The 21,574-nt window shown below is 38.2% G+C and overlaps 2 protein-coding genes across 6 annotated transcripts in view; both read left to right on the top strand.

Annotated features, from left to right (window-relative positions):
- Positions 1–954: 954 nt before the first annotated feature.
- trdmt1 (tRNA aspartic acid methyltransferase 1) lies at positions 955–10,273 on the top strand. Of its 2 annotated transcripts, XM_054766374.1 has the most exons (11): positions 955–1,071; positions 1,797–1,906; positions 1,991–2,067; positions 2,590–2,661; positions 2,964–3,029; positions 4,346–4,415; positions 4,785–4,868; positions 5,546–5,847; positions 6,883–6,940; positions 8,263–8,395; positions 9,507–10,272. In XM_054766374.1, the coding sequence occupies exons 1-11, from the start codon at positions 1,008–1,010 to the stop codon at positions 9,608–9,610; spliced, it is 1,140 nt and encodes a 379-aa protein (XP_054622349.1). In that variant the 5' UTR covers positions 955–1,007; the 3' UTR covers positions 9,611–10,272. The 2 variants fall into 2 exon arrangements, with proteins under 2 accessions (XP_054622349.1, XP_054622350.1); XM_054766375.1 differs by lacking the exon at positions 2,964–3,029 and having other exon boundaries at positions 9,507–10,273.
- A 529-nt stretch (positions 10,274–10,802) lies between these two features.
- Positions 10,803–21,574, top strand: part of prkdc (protein kinase, DNA-activated, catalytic subunit) — a 77,797-nt gene continuing 67,025 nt past the window's right edge. For all 4 annotated transcript variants that reach the window (XM_054766435.1, XM_054766436.1, XM_054766437.1 and 1 more), the window contains exons 1-16: positions 10,803–11,025; positions 11,867–11,943; positions 12,005–12,109; positions 13,207–13,281; positions 14,268–14,376; positions 14,474–14,586; positions 15,551–15,650; positions 15,729–15,784; positions 17,634–17,664; positions 17,746–17,903; positions 17,981–18,127; positions 18,205–18,369; positions 20,056–20,224; positions 20,420–20,469; positions 20,559–20,681; positions 20,820–20,969. In XM_054766435.1, coding sequence (XP_054622410.1) covers positions 10,860–11,025; positions 11,867–11,943; positions 12,005–12,109; positions 13,207–13,281; positions 14,268–14,376; positions 14,474–14,586; positions 15,551–15,650; positions 15,729–15,784; positions 17,634–17,664; positions 17,746–17,903; positions 17,981–18,127; positions 18,205–18,369; positions 20,056–20,224; positions 20,420–20,469; positions 20,559–20,681; positions 20,820–20,969 — 1,794 coding nt within the window. In that variant the 5' untranslated portion in view covers positions 10,803–10,859. The remainder of the gene's footprint in view (positions 11,026–11,866; positions 11,944–12,004; positions 12,110–13,206; positions 13,282–14,267; positions 14,377–14,473; positions 14,587–15,550; positions 15,651–15,728; positions 15,785–17,633; positions 17,665–17,745; positions 17,904–17,980; positions 18,128–18,204; positions 18,370–20,055; positions 20,225–20,419; positions 20,470–20,558; positions 20,682–20,819; positions 20,970–21,574) is intronic.

Here is a 21,574-nt window from a genome sequence, read left to right as displayed (position 1 = left end):
AAGAGAAAATATTAATTGTAGTACGCAGTTAGAAATAAGCATTTGGACAATTACTTAAAAAAAAAATATACTGTACACAGCGGCACTCCTATGATTATTAGGGTTGGGTAATGCAAATTTTGGTATTGAACCGATACTGGGTAAATACACGGCAAGTTTTGTTGATACCGATACTGATATAAATATATATGATATTTTTTACTTTAATTTTTTCAAATTCTTGAATGATTTTGCCTTAAATTTATTTATTGTGTAAACTTAATTTTTTTAATCAACAAACTTATTTGTAAACAATTTAACAATACATACATACAAGACAGTTGTCTTAGTTTTGTAACAAACTAACTACAAATAGATTATTCCCTTTTATTACATTCAATTGTTTCAGCAAAATAAAGTTAATATTGTAAAATAAACTAAAGCTAACGCTACTATCGAGTCTCATTTAAATCATTTGGCTTTTTGCCATCAGAAACGTATTATTATAGGTTATAAACAATATTACAATGCAACATTATAAACAACACAATACAAAAAACACATCTTCCTGACAGTTACTAAAAGAACTGAAAAACATTGATCTCATTACATTAGCATGGATCCGATACGGATACTACTATTGTTTTCAGTGTGGTCGATCGATCCACCCACCCCAAATGATTATACAGGCTGTCACTTACACGCGTGGAAAGAACTTACTTCACACTTTTTCCAGTTACAATAATTTTATTACGCTCATAATATTGATTCTAACATGCCTTGTGGTGTTATTTTTATATTTATGTATTTTCACCATGAACGCAACAATGAGTGTTTTATCTTAACTTCAAAGTATAACATGGTAAACTACCGTAATCGTATCTGTTAATTCTTATGCGAAACGTGCAACGAAGTGACGTCACTTCCGCAGGAGCGTGCTTGTCCCAGTGGTGATTCCGTAGCATTTCCGGTGCAGATATAGTTCCGGTAGCATATATGGTCGCTACAGCGTCGCCTGAGGAACACACATGGAAACTCTCCGAGTGCTTGAGCTTTACAGCGGCATAGGTGGAATGCATTATGCTTTAAAACGTAAGTATATTCTTTTTCGAAGTAATTAGACAAATCATGTCTACTTTAGCTTGCTAGTTATATAAATACACATGGCATGTCACCACAATTTAAAGGAACGGGATGCAACTCGCTCCAAATTAAAAAAAAAAAAACCAAAAAATATAAGAACACCACCACCGACTAGCCTATGTTACCAGTAGTGGTTTAAAACAGCGTATTGTACAAAATATGTCTAGATTTTTCACATATACGAATTAAACAGCATAACAATTGCCGTGAATGGCTGTCACTCGCCGCTGTCTAGCATATACAACAAGCATACTGTATGTGAGTAGCGCGTGCACACATAAAATCAGTCACGACTACAATTTGGAGTCATTTTCAAGTGTGGTTATGATAGGCTGTACATTCCAACGACTAACGTTAGTAGATAAACTTTGCCAAACTGCCATTATAAGCCGGAGGAACCCACTGCATACAGCCCCGTTAAGGCAAGAGGACAATAACTGTACTACAATGGGTGATGAATATTGTGCAGATGAACAGGTAACAGTATGCTATGAAAATACAGTAGTGCAAGTCAGAAATAAATATAAATTCAAATGGGTGCGGTAGTTACCGTGTACATTTGTTTATTGATCTATGGGAGGGACATTTAGTGAAAGACAGAACAATGAAAACCTCCACCACTAGATGGCCGAATATAAATAATTACATATATTTTATTTTTTCCTTTTTTCCAGAGACTGGCATATCGGCTCAGGTAGTGGCGGCCATAGACATAAACACAACTGCTAATCAGATCTACAAACACAATTTTCCAGATACACCACTCTGGAACAGAACCATTGAGGTGGGTAATCAGAGGATGAGGAATATAGTCATACAATATGGCGCTAATCTTGTCAAAACCTGACTTTCTTTCCTTTTCGGCTAGGGTATACCACTTGATGAGTTCAACGGATTGTGCTTTGACGTGATTTTGATGAGTCCTCCGTGTCAGCCTTTTACCAGGTTTGTCCTGACGTGTGTACTCTTGGAATCCAGCAACTGCTTGTTTAAAACGTTGACAGTGAAGAAGGAAGGACAAATAAAAAACAAACTAAATATTGCTTGTGCAGAAAATAATTATTTAGTAAATATTCTAAAAAAGGATAAAATGAATAATAAATAGACAATCGAATAAGTAAAATAGTCCTTTTTTTTCTTATTCTGCCGCTTTTGGTTGAGAAAATTCTCTCACTGCCTTGGAGACAAAAAAACATACGAGAGAGAAGAAAACACGTTTTTACAATTTAAACGTACACATAGCAAAAACATGTTTTCATATAAAAATACACCCTTTTCCTAGTATTTCCATAATTTAATAGTCTGAGGAAACGGTGATGTGTCCAATTATTGGATCCCAGAGGAGGAAACCAATTGGATACTATGGAGTCTTAGGATTCGTCTTATATTCAGGCCAATACAGTAACTGTTATTTTAACATAATTCTTATATCATACTGAAACATTTATCATTTATTTCTCTCTGTAGGTTGGGGCTCCACCGTGATGTCACTGACCCCAGAACCAAGAGCTTCCTCTACATTCTTGATCTTCTGCCGAGGTTTTTTTCATAGTCAAAATATTATTACAGTGGAACTCATTTAAGTCGGCCTCGTCGGCTAACTCATCAAGTTCCCGATCCACTGTGTTTTTCTTATTACTAAAACGTGCCCGCCCGTTTGTGGGGCATCGGCATGAGCCACTGTAGTGGGAAAGCAAGTTACTGTTATTATTCTCCTACAGACTTAATGTTGTATTTTGCTAAAGCGAGCTTGCTCGGTGCCTTACTTTGTGTGTGTTTTTGTCAAATATGCACATACATTCAGTGTTAGCATGTAAACATGCATATGCCGTTGTTGTCAGGCTGAGCCAGCGTCCCCGCTTCATCCTGCTAGAAAATGTCAAAGGATTTGAGAGATCCTCTGCCAGGTAATCAACATTAGATAAATGATTCAGTTATCGTGAATTACTAATGATTGTGAGGAATATTGTCTGTTTGGTGCTTGTATAAACCAGGCTGGTGTGTAGTCAGTAGCGACTTTCTAGCATTACCTGTCAGCAACCAGTCGAGTCAAGTCAGAGTTAGAAAGTGCATTTAAAAACAACTAGTTTGCACTTACTTTATCCAGCGGAATTTAATGATAAAAATGTGATCACGTCTATAGCTGAGCACATTTTGTCATACATTCATTAACTTGTTAGAATTGTCACTTGTTTGAATTTCTTCTCCCCCCTCCTAAAAAAAAAAAAAAAGATTAATTCATTATGTAATTAAATCTTAGCTAGCACTGATACAACACAGCATTTTACTAGATTTACAAATGAGTGTTTCTTTTCAGAGCGCACATGGTTGTTTTTTGGACCCGCATACAAGATGTTGATTAAAATCTAAGTTATATATTACTATTAGGCCTGTCACGATAATCGATAAAACGATTAATCGAACGATAGAAAAACAACGAGGTCGACAATTTTGACGCCTCGATAAATTGAGAAGTACGTATCCCTGTTCTATTTCCTCGTCTTGCTGTAGCACACAGTCTGGATGACAAGAGGGTTCACTCTGCTTGTGTCTGAGCGCATAGGTTTTATAGTCAAATAAAGGGAACGAGTGAGCCTCCTGTCAGCTAATCAGCGTCTTTGTCACAGCAGGTGGAGGCGGGGGCTAGTTACGTAGTGATCGAATACACTGAGCGCTAGCTAGCAGTTAGCAAGCAAATGCTAATATGAATAAAAGCACTAAAGCGATAGTTTCTAAGCCAAATGCCACAGTTCCAGTCTGGACGTGCTGTGGGGCATTCGTCGTGGCGGGTGGCGCTCGCTGGGGCGTTAGATCAGCGAAGTGAATTTATAGTGCCGGGCGGCCCAAACTCGCGATATCCAGGGTATCTGAAGTGGTTATTCTGCGCGAGTGCTATAGTAGGCATCTTCAGTGCCTCACAGAGATCCACTACACTTGAGTACCATCTAGTGGCTCAAATGTGACATGACACAGTGATCATTGAATGATAAACTTAATGATAATATGTTCTAAATTATCGTAATTTAGAGCACAATTATCGACAAGCGTGAAGCCGCGAAATTCAACGTGTGAAGTGGCGAGGGACGCCTGTATAGTACTTACGATATTGAATGAAAAGGAGTATCTTTGAATTTAATTGTCCTAAGCCGCTGAAATGTGTTTGAAGGTGAAGTACAATTGAGATTGACATCCTTCTGACGTGTGACTTTCTGATTATTTTCAGGCAACGTTTAGTGGAAACGTTAATAAAATGCAGCTACACGTACCAGGAGGTCATGGTCTCGCCCACAAGTGTAAGAACATCAGTCTTGTTGTCATTTACTATTAGCTCTAGAACTGCAGTGGAACCTGTTTATGTTAAAAACTCTATTAGAGTCGACCAACTCATCAAGTCCTCGTCCACCGTGTCCTTATAAAGGGCATATCCTCCTTGTAAAGGTATAGTTTGAATTGTTTTGACATGAAGTTGTATGACATCCCCATCATCAGTGTAGCGACTTTTTATCTCAGAATTTTGCCTTTTTGGTGTCATAATTATGAATTATGACATCAAACGGCTGTAATTTATGAATGGCAAATGTCATATTTTTGTCTCCAAGTTTATTTAAAATCCATTGTGGTTATCTGCAGTTGCCAAACTCCTGCTATATTTATGCACTCAGGTTGGAATCCCAAATTCAAGACTGCGTTACTTCCTGATGGCAAAGCTTTCAACTGAAAACATTTCTTCCCTGGCAAACTCCAAGGTGAGACCGCGTTTATGATCATTAATATTATTATGTCCCAGCTGGGGAAACCAGGATGGATTTTTTTATTTTTATTTTTTTTCTGAATAGAACACAGGTCACAGTTTTGTGCTGACACATGAGCACATGAGATCTCAACATGAGCTAAAAAGGCTAGGATAAGAACGGTCTAAAACTTTCAAGGTTTATTTTATGGTGACTGAGTGAGAGAATGTTAAAGAAAACTCTGACAAAAGCATGAAATAAAGATTCTGAATTAATTCGCATTTGTTTGCAAAATAGGTATTTGATCCCCTACCATGAAGCACACAAAATAGCCCTGTCTCTTTAAGAAAAGTACTCCTAGTATCAATTTGTTATGTGGATTAAAAGACACTTGTCACAGATACTCTCTCGATCAAACCTCTCCACCACCACGGGCAAGACCAAAGAGCTGCCAAAGGACCTTAAGGTGTTAATACGGCCGTACCATTTGCGGTGTGAGCCACGGGTTTGACGGGTCCATTTAGGGCAACAGGTAACGAGAAAGCCCGCACCAAAATGTTGGGAATTCTTGCTCGGCACTTGTACCATCTATCCAACAAACCTCCAAGTGCAGTAACTATAAAGCAGTGGCAGACGTCCGTGCACTGGAGTCAGATTGTGTGACCTCATCTTGTAATACATTTGTGTCTTAGACGTCCTTCGAGTCCTCGGACACACAGCCTCCAAGTCCAAGTTCAAGTCCGGTTCACTCCCCGACGGAAGAAGAACACAGCAAAGGTCGTTTCCTGTATAAACTGGAGACAACAGATGAAGTTCTCAGGAAGATGAATCAGAATATCGATTTGTCTGTCAGGCAAATCCAAGATTTCCTGGAACCAGAGGAGAACGTGGACATTGAGCAGTACCTTGTTGCTCACAAAACATTGTTGCGTTATGCTCTGATCTTGGATATTGTAACGCCCATCTGCCGGAGGTCTGTCTGCTTTACCAAAGGGTGAGTACAGTCCTTTAGTCTCGTTTGGTCTACCATTTTACTTATTGTCACATCACAAGCTGTGTCTTCTTGCCTGCTGTGCTGATCTTTTTCAAGCTTTTAGAGCAGGGTTGTCCAAAGTGCGGCCCGGGGGCTATTTACAGCCTGTGGCTGTTTTTTTTTTTTTTTTTTTTTTTTCGGTCCCCGGCCCATTCGAAACATATAATTTAAAGTGAAAATAATTTTAAAAAACAGCAAAAATGTGAAAATCTGCAGCAATTTTACAAGAACAAAGTCAAAATATGAAAAGCAAAAGGTTGTAATTTTACAAGAATAACATCTTAATATTATAAGAAAAAAAAGAACATCATCTTAGTAACAAAGTTGAAACATTTATTTATTTTATTTTATTTTATTTTTTTATTTTATTTTATTTTTTTATTTTATTTTTTTTTTTTTTACCCCTGTCCTTTCCAGCCTTTAAAGCAGATAAAACTGTACATCTAAATGCCGTCAAGTGCTCAACAGATTTACTTTGCCAGGGAGAAGTGTGATATACAATTCCGCTGTTGAAATATTTTTTTTTTTAAGTCATAATATGAAAAACAAAATAATGAATAAAATTGCGGGGAAAATTATGTTACAAGAATAGAGTCAAAATACTATGGGAATAAAGTCAAAATATTATGGGAAGAAAATTTTACAAGAAGAAAGTTGAAACAGTTGGGGGGAGAAAAGCAAATAACATGAAAATATTTATAGAGAAAAAAACTTCATTCTAATGAGAAAAAGGTTTTACCTAAAGCGCGAGGCTGAGATGCAGTTTTTATGTGTATGTGTGTGTGTGTGTGTGTATATATATATATATATATATATATATATATATATATATATATATATATAAATAATCATAGTGAGCCTTGGATCCTTTCATTTTTCAGTATGTGGGCCTTGGTGGAAAAACTTTGGACACCCCTGTTTTAGGGATTTGACTCTTCCAACCTCAAGCAGTAACTGGGATGATGAGAATATTCTTTTTGTTGTTGTTATTGAAAGGTATGGGCGGTATGTGGAAGGAACTGGCTCAGTACTTCAGAGCTGCATGGAAACAGAGGTATGTTTTGAATTGTTAAAAAAAATGCTAATTGTCAACCACTGCACAAACAAGGAAAATAATTACAAAGGGAGTCTGCTTTTGGTGAAACACGTGTGTGGACCTCTGACCTGTGATGTGCGGCCGGAGAGGTGAAGGTACATTTGTTTGGACAAACACAATGATGATAACAAACATAGCTCATAAGAGTTTAATGTAAGAGCTGATATCTAGCAACTTTCATGGTTTTCTTGGTAATAACCAAGATCACTTTAGTTCTTATATGAGTAGCTATAGCATTGTACTGCCAAAAAATTTAACTCTTATGAGTGATTTTTGTTGTCATCATTATATTTGTCCAAACAAAGGTAGCTTTAGTTGTGTCAGGTATTAAAATGAACAAGAAACTGAAGAAATAAGTGTGGTCTCATCATTTTTTTCCATGACAGTATTTACGCGTTTTTATAATCCTGAGCACTTGATCCCAAAGATGTTTGTTTTTTTGCGCAAGAGGCAAAACGAGGTAATGATGCAACTGCACACTTAATGGATGTCACTTTTAGAGCAGTTTTACGCCATAAAAACGGCCACAAGGTGGCGGAAGTGCATTTGATAAGAGCTCAGCGTGTGAATTTGAATGGAAAAAACTTACATGAAAGCAAGGAGGAAGTGGAGGAGTGTAGAGTTCGAGAGGTTACGCATTGTCGGGAATTTTTAACGAGCACACAGTTCAGTTCCAAACGTGAAAAAATTGTAAATAGTTTATGGTGTTATATTTGTAAATAAATTGTTATTTGGATGTAAAACAACCCTTTTTGTGTTGTTTATGTTGGTATAGTAGTTTAGATATTTGAGCTGTCACAAAAGCAAAAAATTTGTGCCCAAGTGAAAGTTATGCTTGAAATGTATCTTTTCACAAAAAGCTGGTTTTCCCCCTTTTTTAGTCGGGAACTGATATTTTCCTGAAACTTACCTATGTTCTACTGCTGATTACTAAAGAACGGAAAATGGTAGAAACAAACTTTTTTTTTCCTGATGGAAGACAGGAGTCTAATCTTTCGTTGGGTAGGTTCCATGTTTATATAGCCATAGACCACAATATTCTGTGTCCCGTGAAAGATCAGTCAAAATCGTCTAATATAGCCAGTAGTGAACGGGTTGTCTTTTGAAAAATGGCTGGGATTGAATGAGGTTATGAGTAACCTGTATTAATATTTTTTAAAAAAAAGCTATGAACCTCACCGCACGTCACTGCAATCCAGACATACAAACTCTGACCAACTCGTTGCAACCCTTATACTGTTCCTGAATTTCAAAAATGGCATTTTTCCTTTTCTGTGTAGATGGAGAGTGTGTTTAAGCATCTGGACCAGTGCTCCAAAGAAGAAGAAAAACTCCAGCTGCTACTAAAATTGAAGCTACGTTACTTTACTCCCAGAGAAGTAGCCAACCTAATGGGCTTCCCGAAAAGTTTCTGTAAGTTCAAAGCACTGCCAATCTGCTCAAATTTGAACTGCGTATAGCGGAACCTGTTTAAAGCAGTCATGAAGAAGTAGATTCGATTTTCTTTGGGAATGACGAGGATGGACAGGATTACAAATGAGTAGCTCAGAGAAACAGCCCAAGTTAGCTCCCAGCTTGTGTAAATCTCCAGTTCCAGTTCTCCTTCTCAGATCTTCACTGATTTCATTGGACTCTCCCATAGTTGTGATGGGTGGATCATGGGGCACTGTCAAATCAATATTTTATACTTATGTGTAACCCGCAAGGTATGCTTGGTAACATCCTGTTGGGAAAGTGTGCTTGTGGGCTTCCCAGCATGCCTTGCGGGTTGTACATTTGTATAAAATATTGTTTTGCATGTGATAAATGGTCGCTGTCAAATTGCACATCTTTTTGGCCTAAATTAAGTATTTCAAGCATAAAAATGGATAAATGAACAAAAATACAAATATAATGCATTTAGAAGACGTGATACGAAGTGTAATACAGTATCTCTGACTTGTGTGCACCTTTAAACGAGCGGGGCCTCGAAAGTGACGTGTGACGACAGCTAGCTCGAGCTGACTGTAGCCGACAGCAGCTCCTGTGTGAATGTTCTCTGCTTGTTGGTAAAGAGATTGAAGTGCATCCTGAGTCTCTTCTTAACTACAAACAGCGGCAGTACAGTAGTATTTTACACTGGTCTCTAGGTGTCAGTAACGGTACAATGATGAGCCACCACAGGAAGTACGCTGTCAATGCTAACGTGTGAGTTTATCTTATCTTATTTATGTCTGAGGTGGCTTATTTTCTATTATGTCTCCTATATTGGGTAATACAAGTGTAAAGGTGACTATAGGGGTGTTATTTTATGTCTACAGGGCTCTAATAGTGGTAAAAAACATATTTAGAAGGTCAGAAAATGGTTTTCTATTCTCTAAAATATTCCATTTATTGCTGTTGAATCCTACTCTGCGGAAATTCACTTATCGTGGTCCGGCCTGGAACCAATTAACCGCGATAAACGAGTATGTATGTAATTTTCCGATTGCAACTGCACATGCGCGTAACATAACAAATGGCCTTCTTTTTGTCTCCCTTTTAGCCTTTCCTGCACACATCCCGATCAAGCAGCGTTACAAAGTCCTGGGAAACAGCCTCAATGTTGTGGTGGTGGCTTCACTGCTCCAAGAGCTCATCTCTTCCTAGCAATTTTGTACTTGTGGATATTTTTATTACACTCTAGTCAAATATTGCCTCATGCTGCTGCCACACATTCCCAATTTCTATTGAATATGGGTTAATGTTCCGAAAATGAATAATTAATGACAGTACATGTACAATTGGAATTTATTTTTATGATATTTTTTTAATGTGTCTTTTCAGTTATTGTTTTATATAATACAGAGTCTATCTCAAGGCAAAATGTGCTATCAGTCATTTTTAGAATTCCCCACATATACAATAATTGGAGCCTCTTGTCGCTTGGTAATCATGATCACTCCATTATGTTGTATAGGAGGTGCCACTGGTAAGGTTGGAAGAAGAAGAATCTTGTTGATGTCTACTAAAAGCATCAGTTAGAAGGGAATCTTGCTAAAGGACATTTGTGTATCAACTGTATATATTTAATGCTTTCTGTATAACTTTGAATCTGTGTGACAGAAAATACTAAATGAAATATATTGTGGCAGTGGTGGTCCCAAAGGAGGGCTTTATTTTTTACACCAGCCACCCACAGACTGATGAATATCAATACAGGAAACGTCTATTTGACGCCAACACTTTCGCGCCTAAAACGTCGCCCACAAACCACGCCCCAATCTAACAGCCGAACGGATGATAGACACCCCCTCTAGTGTCCACCGCAATATTTTATTTTACACAGTATATATGTTTTATTTTTAACATGAAAACACAACTTTCAGGGTTATCAAGTGGTTGAGGAGCATTTCAACGCAATTTGCATTCATGCGTTAATTTCATGTGTCTACTGCACCTGCTGTGATGTCAATAGTAGGGGGTGGGCGATACTGCAAATTGTGGTATCGATCCGATACTGATATTTTCGAGATAATTGATCATGATTTATCAAAACACAGGACAAACACTTTAGATAAACCAAAATATGTATTTTTCTCAACAACCTGCAACCATATGCAATACTATTTTTTTTTTTACTAATTTAGTTTTTGTTAGAGCGAAAGCAAAGCCAATAGTACATCAATATATAAATATCAACAATGTAATAATATGGCAAACTATGAAAATAAACATATAGACAACTGAAATGATGGCGCTTATCTAATATCGATCACTTACCGTTACTTGTCCATGGTATCATACTATCGATGTTTGTCTCGATCCCCCCCATCCCTTCTAAAACCACTTCCGCAAAATATACGTCAATATTGGCTCCTCCGTGGAGTCTACTAGCACATGTTAGCTTTGGTCAGAGATGTCTTCCTCAGCAAACAACGCCTCTGGAGGGATTCACGGTCTCCTCTTGAAGCTTCACGAATTCTTGGCAGACGAAGACAACCGACGTGCGTCTTTGGAATGTCAGGACTTGGTGGAGAAGTTGGGGGAGACGTGCATGCTGACACCGGCCGACAATGAACTTGGTAAACAATAACAGTCTCGTCACAAAAGAGAAAGTCCTTAAACAAGAATCCTTCATGTCCATGGCAGCCATTTTAAACGCCATTAACTTAAAATTTGTTATTGTATTGAAGCGGCTGGAGGTCAGCTAGTTGATAGAGGCTAGTCTTCCAGTAGGGGTGTCCGAACTAGAGGTGTGCGAGTCATAAACGAGTCGTTCAAAACTCGTGAGTTTAACTGTTTCGGAAGTAAACCAATTAACCAATAATTATGCAACTGTCACTCTAATTACATTTGTATATTATCCCCGTGGAAAAGCAAATTAAAATCAACTGTAATTTCCCCTTCCAGCACAGACTGAACAATAATCTTAACTTTTATCATTGACTCGTGCTACTTGACGAAGACTGCAGTTTCACGGCCTCACAGGTGCATACTTGTTGCCCATGTGCGAGTTTTCTGCGAGTTTGTGACGAGTCAATCGAGTACCCGATTCACTTCAGTGAGTGACTCATAAGAACTCAAGTCAGTAAAAAGAATTGAGTTTCCTATCAACAGTCCAAAGTGCGAGCGGTGAGTCGGTATTCACCATGAGCTTTTAAATTGATGATTTACACATAGTAAATGACAGTAGCATTAGATTACTATATAAGATTGCTATAACATACCCCTGCTCTGCCAACCACATGCAACCCTTTTACGTAGTGTAAATGTGTAAAGTTGTTGAAACTGTACATGTGTTAAAATCTCCAGCAGAAACGTTCTGATCTGTTTTTAAGATCTATGAATGTTATGCTGACACCCACTTGGGTTGTAAATGTGTTGAAAATGTGCCAATGAACAGCATGGTATTGTCCCTTGAAGCTCTGCAGACATCCTTGCTGTTTTCAAAAGATTATGGTCTCCTCAGCTTCCTGAAGAAATCTTTGACACAAGATGAGGTGAGTTACAAGTCGGTTTGCGTTCAAGTGACATGATGTTAAAATTGTGTTTGTTGTGCAGCTTCAGGATGCCAGAGTTAAGACATTGTGTGTGCTGAAGAACTTTCTGGAAAAGCTTTCTCCAAGAGTCAAAGGTTGGGAGAAGACCTACGCCATCGACATAAAAGTATGTACAACTAGGTTTGATTTTTTCAGTAGCTAAAAATAGTACCATTTTAAAAATACCCAAGGCAAAAGCCCAATTTTTTGGACCTTGTCCATTTAAAAAAAAAAATAACATTCGTATATACTATAAACTAGATTAACCAGTTAAATGTAATATTTAACACGGAAACCTAAAAAACAGTCTCTAGATATGCTAGTCCATATGGACTTGGACTTTCAAACCCAAACGCCCGATCCAAAAGACGTATTTATACGTCTTTTACGTTGCTTTTTGCGCGAGAGGCAAATAGAGGTGATGACGCGACTGCACACTAATGGATGTCACTCTTAGGGCAGTTTTAAGCCATAAAAATGGCCACAAGGCGGCAGAAGCGCATGTGAATTGGAATGGAAAAAACATACATGACCGCAAGGAGCAAGTGGAAGAACGTGGAGGAGTGTAGCGTGCAGAAGGTTACGCATTGTAGGGAAATTTTAGCGCATGCACACACACACAGACAGTTCAGTTCCAAATGTCAAAATTGGTGTTATATTTGTAATTACATTTCTATTTTGATGTAAAACAACCTTTTTTGTGTTGTTTATGTTGTGGTATAGTTGTTTACATAGTTGAGCTGTCACAAAAGCAGGACATTTGTGTCAAAGTGGAAGTTATGCTTGAAATGTGTCTTTTCTCCCTTCTCTCAACTGACATTTTCCTGAAACTTGCCTACTGTATGTTCTACTGCTGATTGCTAAAGAAGGGAAAAGTTTTTTTTCTGATGAAAGACAGGAGTCTAATCTTTCTTTGGGTAGGTTCCAAGTTTATATAGCCATAAAACACAATATTCTGTGTGCCTTGAAAGATCAGTCAAAATCTAAAATGGCCGGTACTGAAGGGGTTGTCTTAAGAAAAATAGTTGGGATTGAATGAGTTAATATCTGATTGGGACACCAGTAGTTCTTTGTAGTGTGCAACAAAATTTACTGTGTAGCAGAGTGCAAATTTAACCCTTCTCCCCTTTGGGATTATAGTCCGAATAATACAGTTAAGAAAAATAATTAAAATGTGCTGTACAATATGAGTAAGCACAGTCTTCTTTACTTTTTTGCTTGCAGAACACATGTATGACGGTGTATGCAAAGGAAAAAACAGCCAAATGTAGGACTGCAGTACTGGAGCTGCTTATTCAGGTTGGTTTCTTTTGTGATTTTTGTCAAACTGAATGCTTTTTTTTTTTTGATGTCCCAACAGCTTCCAGATTGATCAAATATATCCTCTGTCAACTGCTGTAATTTTGTGGGGAGTCCAGTGGATCAAGTACTATTTTAATGCAGTGGGGGAATAAGTATTTGATCCTCCGCTGATTTTCTAAGTTTACCTCCCTCACAACCCATGGACAGTCCTCAATTTATATTGTAGGACGTCAGATGGTGTTTGTACTTGGAAGGTTTTTAGGCTGTCTCTTGGCAAAACATCTCCGACTGCAGAATTTTTAAATTTGATGAAGGTCCAGAGACTGGCTAGACCACTCAGGATCTCAATGTGCTTCTGCTCGATCCACTCCTTTTGTTGCTTTGGGTCATTGTCATGCTCTTGCACCTTTCCACAATGTGGCAGAATGTTTTATCTCCATGTCTGACAGTAGGGATGGTGTTGTTGAGCTCATATTCACCATTTCTCTCTGCCTTTAAACACGGCAAGCCGAGTTGATGCCAAAGAGCTCCATTTTTGTTTCCTGTGACCATATCACATTCTCCCATGCCTCGTCTGAGTCATTCAGGTGTTGATTGTCAAACTTCGTTTATGTGTTGTCTTGTGCAGGGGGCCCTTGCGGGCATTGCAGGATCTCAATCCGTTACAGCAAAGTGGGTTACTAGTTCTTTTATCGCTGACTGTGCTCCCAACTCCCTTGACATCATTAACCCGCTCCTTCTGGGTAACTCTGGGCTGGTCCCTCATCTTTCTCACAATTAGCAAAATGTTTGCATGGAGCACCAAAGTGAGGCAGATGATATTGTGTTATATTTCTTATGTGTTAAACAGTGATTTAGGGGTAAAACTTACAAAAAAAAAAAAAATCAGCAGGGGATCAAATACTTAACTTCATAGTCCAATGGTGCAAATATTTAAAAAGTCACAATTCCGAACGTGCTCGTTATATTCTGTTTCTCTATAGGTTCTCCTTAAAACGAAAGCTTCTACTGTGTCGGCAGAGTTGGGGATTAGCAAAATATTCACAAGATTTTACAGCGAGCTTTGTCAAAAGAGCAAACTTCCTGATTCAGGTATTTGTTCTCAGGATGCAGCAACATTAAATCCATTGCTGGTAAAACTGTTATTTAGAGATGAATTATTTGGGTTTTTATGATTTCCATGTTTTAGTCCTCGGCACCATCTATGAATTGCTGGGAGTGGTTGCAGAGGTTCACCCCAGCGAGATGGTCAACAACTCTGACAAACTCTACAGGGCCTATCGAGGGGAGCTCAAAGAACAGGTATTGTGGATTAAGTAACTACTGTACTGTACTTTATCTGCGTTATTGACGGAAAAAACGAGTTAGGCGGCTGAACATGTCTCACATGAAGACTAATTGAATCTTCCAGTTTTCTTCTTTTGTTATTGACCTCACTGAGCAACAAGAGCAGTATCTAATGATGCCGTACCACGTCCGTAACAAGTTACCGTAATTGCTGGTGTATAAGCCGCACCCAGTACATTTTAGAGGAAAAAAGTGATTTGTACAAATATAAACTGCACATGTCCATGGCATATTATGGCCTGCACGAGTCCGTGAGGCACAGGCAGCTCTTTATTTGACAGGAGCCAATCATGAGCTCTGAAAAACCAACCCTTTGGAGCACAGGCAGCATAGAAAATGGATGGATGGCGCTGCAGTGCTGCTTCTGTCCACCAGAGGGTGTCATTGCAGCACCGTGGCAGGCACCAATGAATGCTTGCGCAGACACGATGCAGTATGGGAAAACTTAAACTCTTATTGGTACATATTTATATATTTCCCAGGTATGCCTTTTGAGTGTTAAATTACTTTGTGATGAGTTTAATGTTTGTAAGATGACACCGTGAGTCAGAGTTGTTTTACTGTGATATATCATGACCTCCTGCCATTTGCAGCAGGTTGACAAGCTCTTCGTGAGTGCACCGATAGCTCGTGATTGGCCCCTGCCAAAGAAAGAGCTACCGTTTCCTCACTGACTTGTGAGCGGCACAGTGAGATGTCACAAGATTAGAATTTAGCCCTAAATTAGCTGTACCGTTGTATAAGCCGCAGGGTTCGAAGTTGAAGAAAAAACCAGCGGCTTATACATCGGAAATTACGGTAACTTTCCGTTTTTTGCCCCCGTCTTCTGTAGCGGCATCATGAAAGCCAAAGAAAAAGCAGCAGCACTACGATGGAATTACTTAGTTTGACAGATGTGATTGAATGTCATTTTTTGCAGATGACTTCCACAACAAAGGAGCCCAAACTGATGGTAGTTGCTGGATGTTTGAGAGGAATCACTGCTCTCATGGTCAACTTCACTAAAACAATGGAGGAAGGTGAGCTCTGAGATGTAGAAATACTCTAGCACGATACAAGTCGTGCAGTGGTGTTGAGTGTGTGTCTTTGCCTTGCAGACCCAGCCACATCCAAGGAAATCTTTCAATATACCTTTAAGGCAATTAATCCCCAGGTAAGTGCCTTAACATGCAGTGATGCTATGTTTTCCAGTATCATCCAGCCCAGGGGTGTCTAAACTTTTTCCCAGCAAGGGCCACATACGGTAAAATCAAAGGATACGGGGGCCACTTTGATATTTTACATTTTGTAAACCAACCCATGTAAATATGCTAACAAGTTATATTAAGAAAAAACTAGGGATGCTCCGATCAGGGTTTTATGGTGCAGATTGGCCGATACCGATCATTCATGAGTGAGATTGGCCGATAACGATCATATGGCTTAAATGTACATTTTTGCGATTCATTTATGATGAGTACCGTTGGCCAGGTGTGTCGTATGGGCGGGAAAGTTGGGACACTTTCAAGGGTCCCTGACTGCCAGGAGCTCCAAGATATAGGTACCGTAATTATTAACAAATATTTTCTTTAAAAAGCATTTTTTAGAAAGCCCAGAATTCCTGGCTGCACCCCTGCTATTGGCTATATGATCTGAAAAAAGGAACCATAAAATCACCTTTTAATTTAGACAAAAACCTATTTTAGTTACTTTTTCCAGAGCCCATATCACTTAGAGTGGATGAGACGCCTTCTTTAAGGAGACTTCCCATGTGAGAGTATTTACGGCCCTGCTCGGGCTTCATGGGACCTGCATGTCACATTTGCTAACATGCTGCCTCTCTGAGGTTTCCATGCAACCCAGCCATCCTGATTGCTGATCTGCAGCACCTGGGAGGACGCTCCCAGGTAATAAAAGGGCTCCACCTGCGGGGGCTCGCTCTCTTTCCTCTCTTGGACTCTTGGCTGCACCATGTTGGTTTTTGTTATCCAATTTGGTTAATTCAGTTCTTTTCTTTATCTACCTTTTTATGTTAAAATAATTCATGTTAATAGCTAATTTACTTGGCGTCCTAGACCGTCTTTGTCCCAACCCATGAGCCAGGTTGTGACAAAGTACGTTGTCTGGTGGCACTCTAGCAGGGCTACGTCTGTGAAATGTTTTCTTCCCAGTATCACATAGCGGGGCTCCAAGTGAGAGCAGTCAGCGGAATCTGTTTTCTTCCACCGCTGAGAAAGGCTGGTCATCTAGTGCGATGGCTTCAATTATTTTTTGGGAGTTATTCGCGTCGCACAAACACGCAAGTGTTGCCCAGTGATACACCGTGCGCCTCAAACTCGGCATACTGCAAGTGTTTGTTTTGAACACAGGGTTGTCTGCAGGCTGTAACAGCCACAGGTGATTGGTGTTTGTGATCTGCATTGAAAGGCATTATCAGCGGATGCCGATCACTTGCTTTTTTCACGGAAATCGAACGATACCGGTTGGTGGCCGATCAATCGGAGCATCCCTAGAAAAAACCCAGCTCTGTGTTATCGGCGACAGTTTATTTTTCTCCACTGCTCACCTTTCCATTTTTGCTGTTTTGTTCACTGTTTCAATTGTATTTTTTTTCACTATAATACTGTGACTTTCCGACTCCCATAATATTTTGACTTTTATTCTTGTAAATCCCTTTTTTCTTCCCTCCCCCCATTATTAATTTTCCAAAAATTGCAATGATTATTCTTTTTTCATCATAGTATTACACCATTATGGTTAAAAGTTTGTCTGTTACAATTTTTTATTTTAACATTTCTACTTTTTTCTCTGAATTACTGCTTTTTTTTTTTTTCAATTTTCTTGTTTTTGTTTTCTTTTAACTGTATATTAAAAATGTGCTGAGGACTCATTTATTTAAAAAAAAAAAAAAAAAAGCGCTGCAAATGGCCCATGGGTGACACTTTGGACACCCCTGATCTTGCCTTAAAATGTACATACCTTATTGCCTGTTTGTGCTCCTTTTTTTTTCTTTTTGGTCATAGGTGGCAATGAATCGCTATGCTATCACTTTTGGTGAGCGTTCTCATTTCTTGGACTAATGAAATTGAGACTTGAATGTGAATTTAAAAAAAAAAAAAAAACTTTCTCAAACAGCGGGGCTCAGATTGTTTGCCAGGCACGCATCTCAGTTCAGCAGCTGCCTCCTGGACCACTACAGAGAGCTGTTTGACGCCATGTCCAAGCTCTGTGGTCACATCAACAATGAGATGAAAAAGACCAGCTACTATGCACTCGAATCCTTCCTCAAACAGGTCAGTATTCCACTTGGATCTCTCAACACTGCTGTGTAATTGTATGTAATTGTTTTTTTTACTGCTTTCATTTATAGGTTTCCATCCTCGTGGCAGAAAATATTGAGGAGCACAAGAGTAAATTGAAGTTCTTCATGCAAAAGTTCTGCAACATCATTAAGACCATGGAGTCAACCCACAAGGAACTATCCATTGCCATCCGTGGATATGGGTTCTTTGCAGCTGTAGGTTGATATTTAAGACAAAAGCGACAGCTGAAAGTGCTGCCATTGATTTCATAATCTTTTCTTTAATCCTGAAGCCGTGCAAGAAAGTTTGCCCTCAAGATGTGGACTTGATGTACACGGAGCTGATTCAACGCTGTAAACAGATGTACCTCACTGAGTCTGACAGGGAGGACGAAAACTTCTACCAGCTGCCCAGCTTCCTGGATTCTATAGCAAGCGTCCTCATTCACCTGGACAAGGTCATTAACAAAAAAACACATATTTGTGAGGGGAAGAAACGACTACAGTGGTGTGAAAGTGTTTGCCTCTTTTTTTTTTTTTTTTTATTTTAATTTATTTTTTTTTGCATGTTTGTCTCTCAATGTTTCAAATCCCCAAACAAATGTAAATATTAGTCAATGACAACACAACTGAACACAAAATGCAGTTTCTGATGACACTTCCTGTCCTCCACACATCCGTACGCCCACACGAAAGTCCCCTAGGGAACACACCAACGGTGACACACAGAAGCAGTAGTTTCATTTGTCTTAAATGGCTGATTTAAAGCCGCCATTACATTACCTTGATGAGACAATAGCCAACGCAGATGCTGACCAGAAAAAAAAACAAGGAACTGCTAATGTGCAAGTCTGTTCTCTTATGTCTAAATTAGGGGTGTCCAACGTGCGGACTGTGACTGCTTTTTTTATTTTTTTTTTATTTTTTTTTTTTACTGGCCCTCAGACATTTAAAAAATACAATTGAACAATACAATTTAAAAAAAAAAAAAAAAGGAAAAAAGTACTTTAACAAGAATAAAGACAAAACATTAAGGGAGTAAAGTCATATGAACAGGAAAAAAAACAGCATAAAGTTTAATATTAAATATTTAATTTTAAAATAATAAAAAAAAAAATTTAATTTGTCCCTTGAAGCTCTGCAGACATCCTTGCTGTTTTCAAAAGACTATGGCATGTCGGTTGTCTGAAAAATAAATAAAAAAAAATTAAATATTATAGGAAAAAAGTTGTAAAAAAGGAAAAACAAATCAAATAAGGAATTAATTTTACATTTTATGAAAATTAGGTTGGGTAAATGTTATAATGTTATAAAGTCAGAATATTAAGAAGTCATTAGTATGAGAGGAAAAAAACGTAGAATATTGATACAGTATATTTGTAAAAGTAATGCAAGGAGAAACAGTTGAAAATATTCAATGATTCAATGATAAAATGAATAAATATATTTTGTGTGTGTATGTATATATGTGTATATATATATATATATATATATATATATATATATATATATATATATTATATTGTTTGGGTTGGTTTAAAAAAAAAAATAACCTTTTGATATTTCAGTATGCGGCCCTCAGTGGAAATAGTTTGGACACCCCTGGTCTAAGTGTCAATATAGTAGATTATATCTAATATATTGAGTAATACAAATGTAAAGGTGACTGTTGTCATTTTACGTTTAGAGAGCTCTAATGTTAAAAACAGTATGTAAAAGATTGTACACAGATATGCTACGGCAAAACTACGAAAATATTCCATTTATTAATCCTGAATTCTACTTTACGTAAATTGACTTATCACGGTCGAGCCTGGAAGTAATTGACCGTGATTAAACGAGGGACGACTGTACAGCATATTCTTCCCAGAGTGCTCGCTCTGTGAACTGGTGGATGAATGGTGCATTTTCAACATGTTTAGCCATTTTTTCATCTGTGATTTTTACTTTAAATTCTGATTCCCATTTTGTTCTTTATATATTTAGCTGAATGTATAGTAGATTTTATGTCTTTGCTGTCAATGTAATTTAAATAACAACATTCCTCATCTCCTTCACATAATAATCCCTAATTTGTAAATAGTAAGCCGTTTTTAGATGCTTAATCTTTTCCTCTTTTTTTTTTTTTCTTGGCTTTGTCTTAGGTTCCAGAAGTGTATACTCCACTACTGGAGCGTCTCCTTGTGGTGCAGATCGACAGCTTCCCTCAGTATAGTGACAAAATGCAGATCACGTGCAGCAGGTCCATCATTAAAGTGCTGGTGGCCATGGCATCTAAAGGTCCCGTTCTGTGGAGTTTCATCAGCTCTGTGGGTACGTTGCTCTGAGGCTAATGAGATATTTCATTATTGCAGCAATGAAAAATAAGTAATTAAAATAGGCAAAAGTAACCAAACGTTAATGATTGTTACATTTATAATTAAATATATTTTTTTTATTTTTTACATTTTTTTCCTTAAATTAATGTTTTGTATTTTTTATTTTTAAATTTTTATGCATCTTTTACAGTGCATCAAGGATTGATCCGGGTTTGTTCTAAACCCCTCAAGGTTACTGAGGTCTGTTAGATGTTCTTTTCTTCCAAAACACAATTCTTCCACACGCACATCTTATTTTGCACAGTTATGTTTTTTTCGGGTTTTTTTAGGCCCAAAATGTTGAAAATAATCCCCCCGAGTCATCAGAGGTTCGTGTTGGAAAGTGGAAGGTTCCATCCAGCAAGAACTACCTCGCCCTCTACAGAAGCCTGCTAGACTGCGATCAGTTGAAGGTAGACTTTCAGTACGTTATTTGTTGAAAGCATTCGATGCGTGAAGTGAAAATGTCTACTTGAATACCCCAACCCAAAAAATGGTTGTGTGTGATTGATAAATTCCCCTCCTGCTCGCACGTTTGTCTGCCTCCACAGGATTCAGGGTATTTGGACGGAGCTTTTGAAAGCCAAAATGCTGCTCTGGTGTCATTGAGTCACATTCTTTATGACGAGTTGGTCAAGTCACTCCTTCGGATCGTGGAGAAATTAGACTTGACGGTGCAAAAAGTCACACCAGGAGAGGAGGTGAGTTGTCACACGCGGTGGACACAGCATCATACTGCACATGACATAAACAAACTACTACTATGTGGGTATTAAAACAACTATGCTCTAACACTACTCTTAACTGTATTTACAAGGTAGTGTGATTAGGTTCACTTTGTCTTCTTATACACTGAATGTTACAATTTCTCACGTCCACGTTTAAGGTATGTTGATTTGAAATTTAATGTTTACATGTTTCGACCGTCATCGGGTCAGCTGCCCACTGTAAGGTTAAAAAAAAAAAAGGGAAAATTTCCACTCAACATACCTTTTTATAAATGGTTGTAATTGGAGTTACATTTTTTGCTCGCAAGGCATATTGGGTAGTCACGTGGCAACGACCCCCAGCTATTAGATATACAATGATTCATTTTAAAATCAGCGTGCATGTGACAAGGAAGCACAGGAAACATCATAAATGTTTTATAATCGTGCGTCTACCACTGCACATATTGAAACCAACACCCGTCAATAACTTTATATTCTTTTGTTAAAATAAGGTTTCAAAACATAATAGCATGTCAAGCAAATTCTTATGACACAAACCAAAAAGCTCAGTTTTACCCGTCCACACACAAACACGA

Source organism: Dunckerocampus dactyliophorus, chromosome 21 (genome assembly GCF_027744805.1).
Source record: "Dunckerocampus dactyliophorus isolate RoL2022-P2 chromosome 21, RoL_Ddac_1.1, whole genome shotgun sequence".
Taxonomy (NCBI): Eukaryota; Metazoa; Chordata; class Actinopteri; order Syngnathiformes; family Syngnathidae; genus Dunckerocampus; species Dunckerocampus dactyliophorus.
This window is presented reverse-complemented; position numbering and strand designations above follow the sequence as displayed.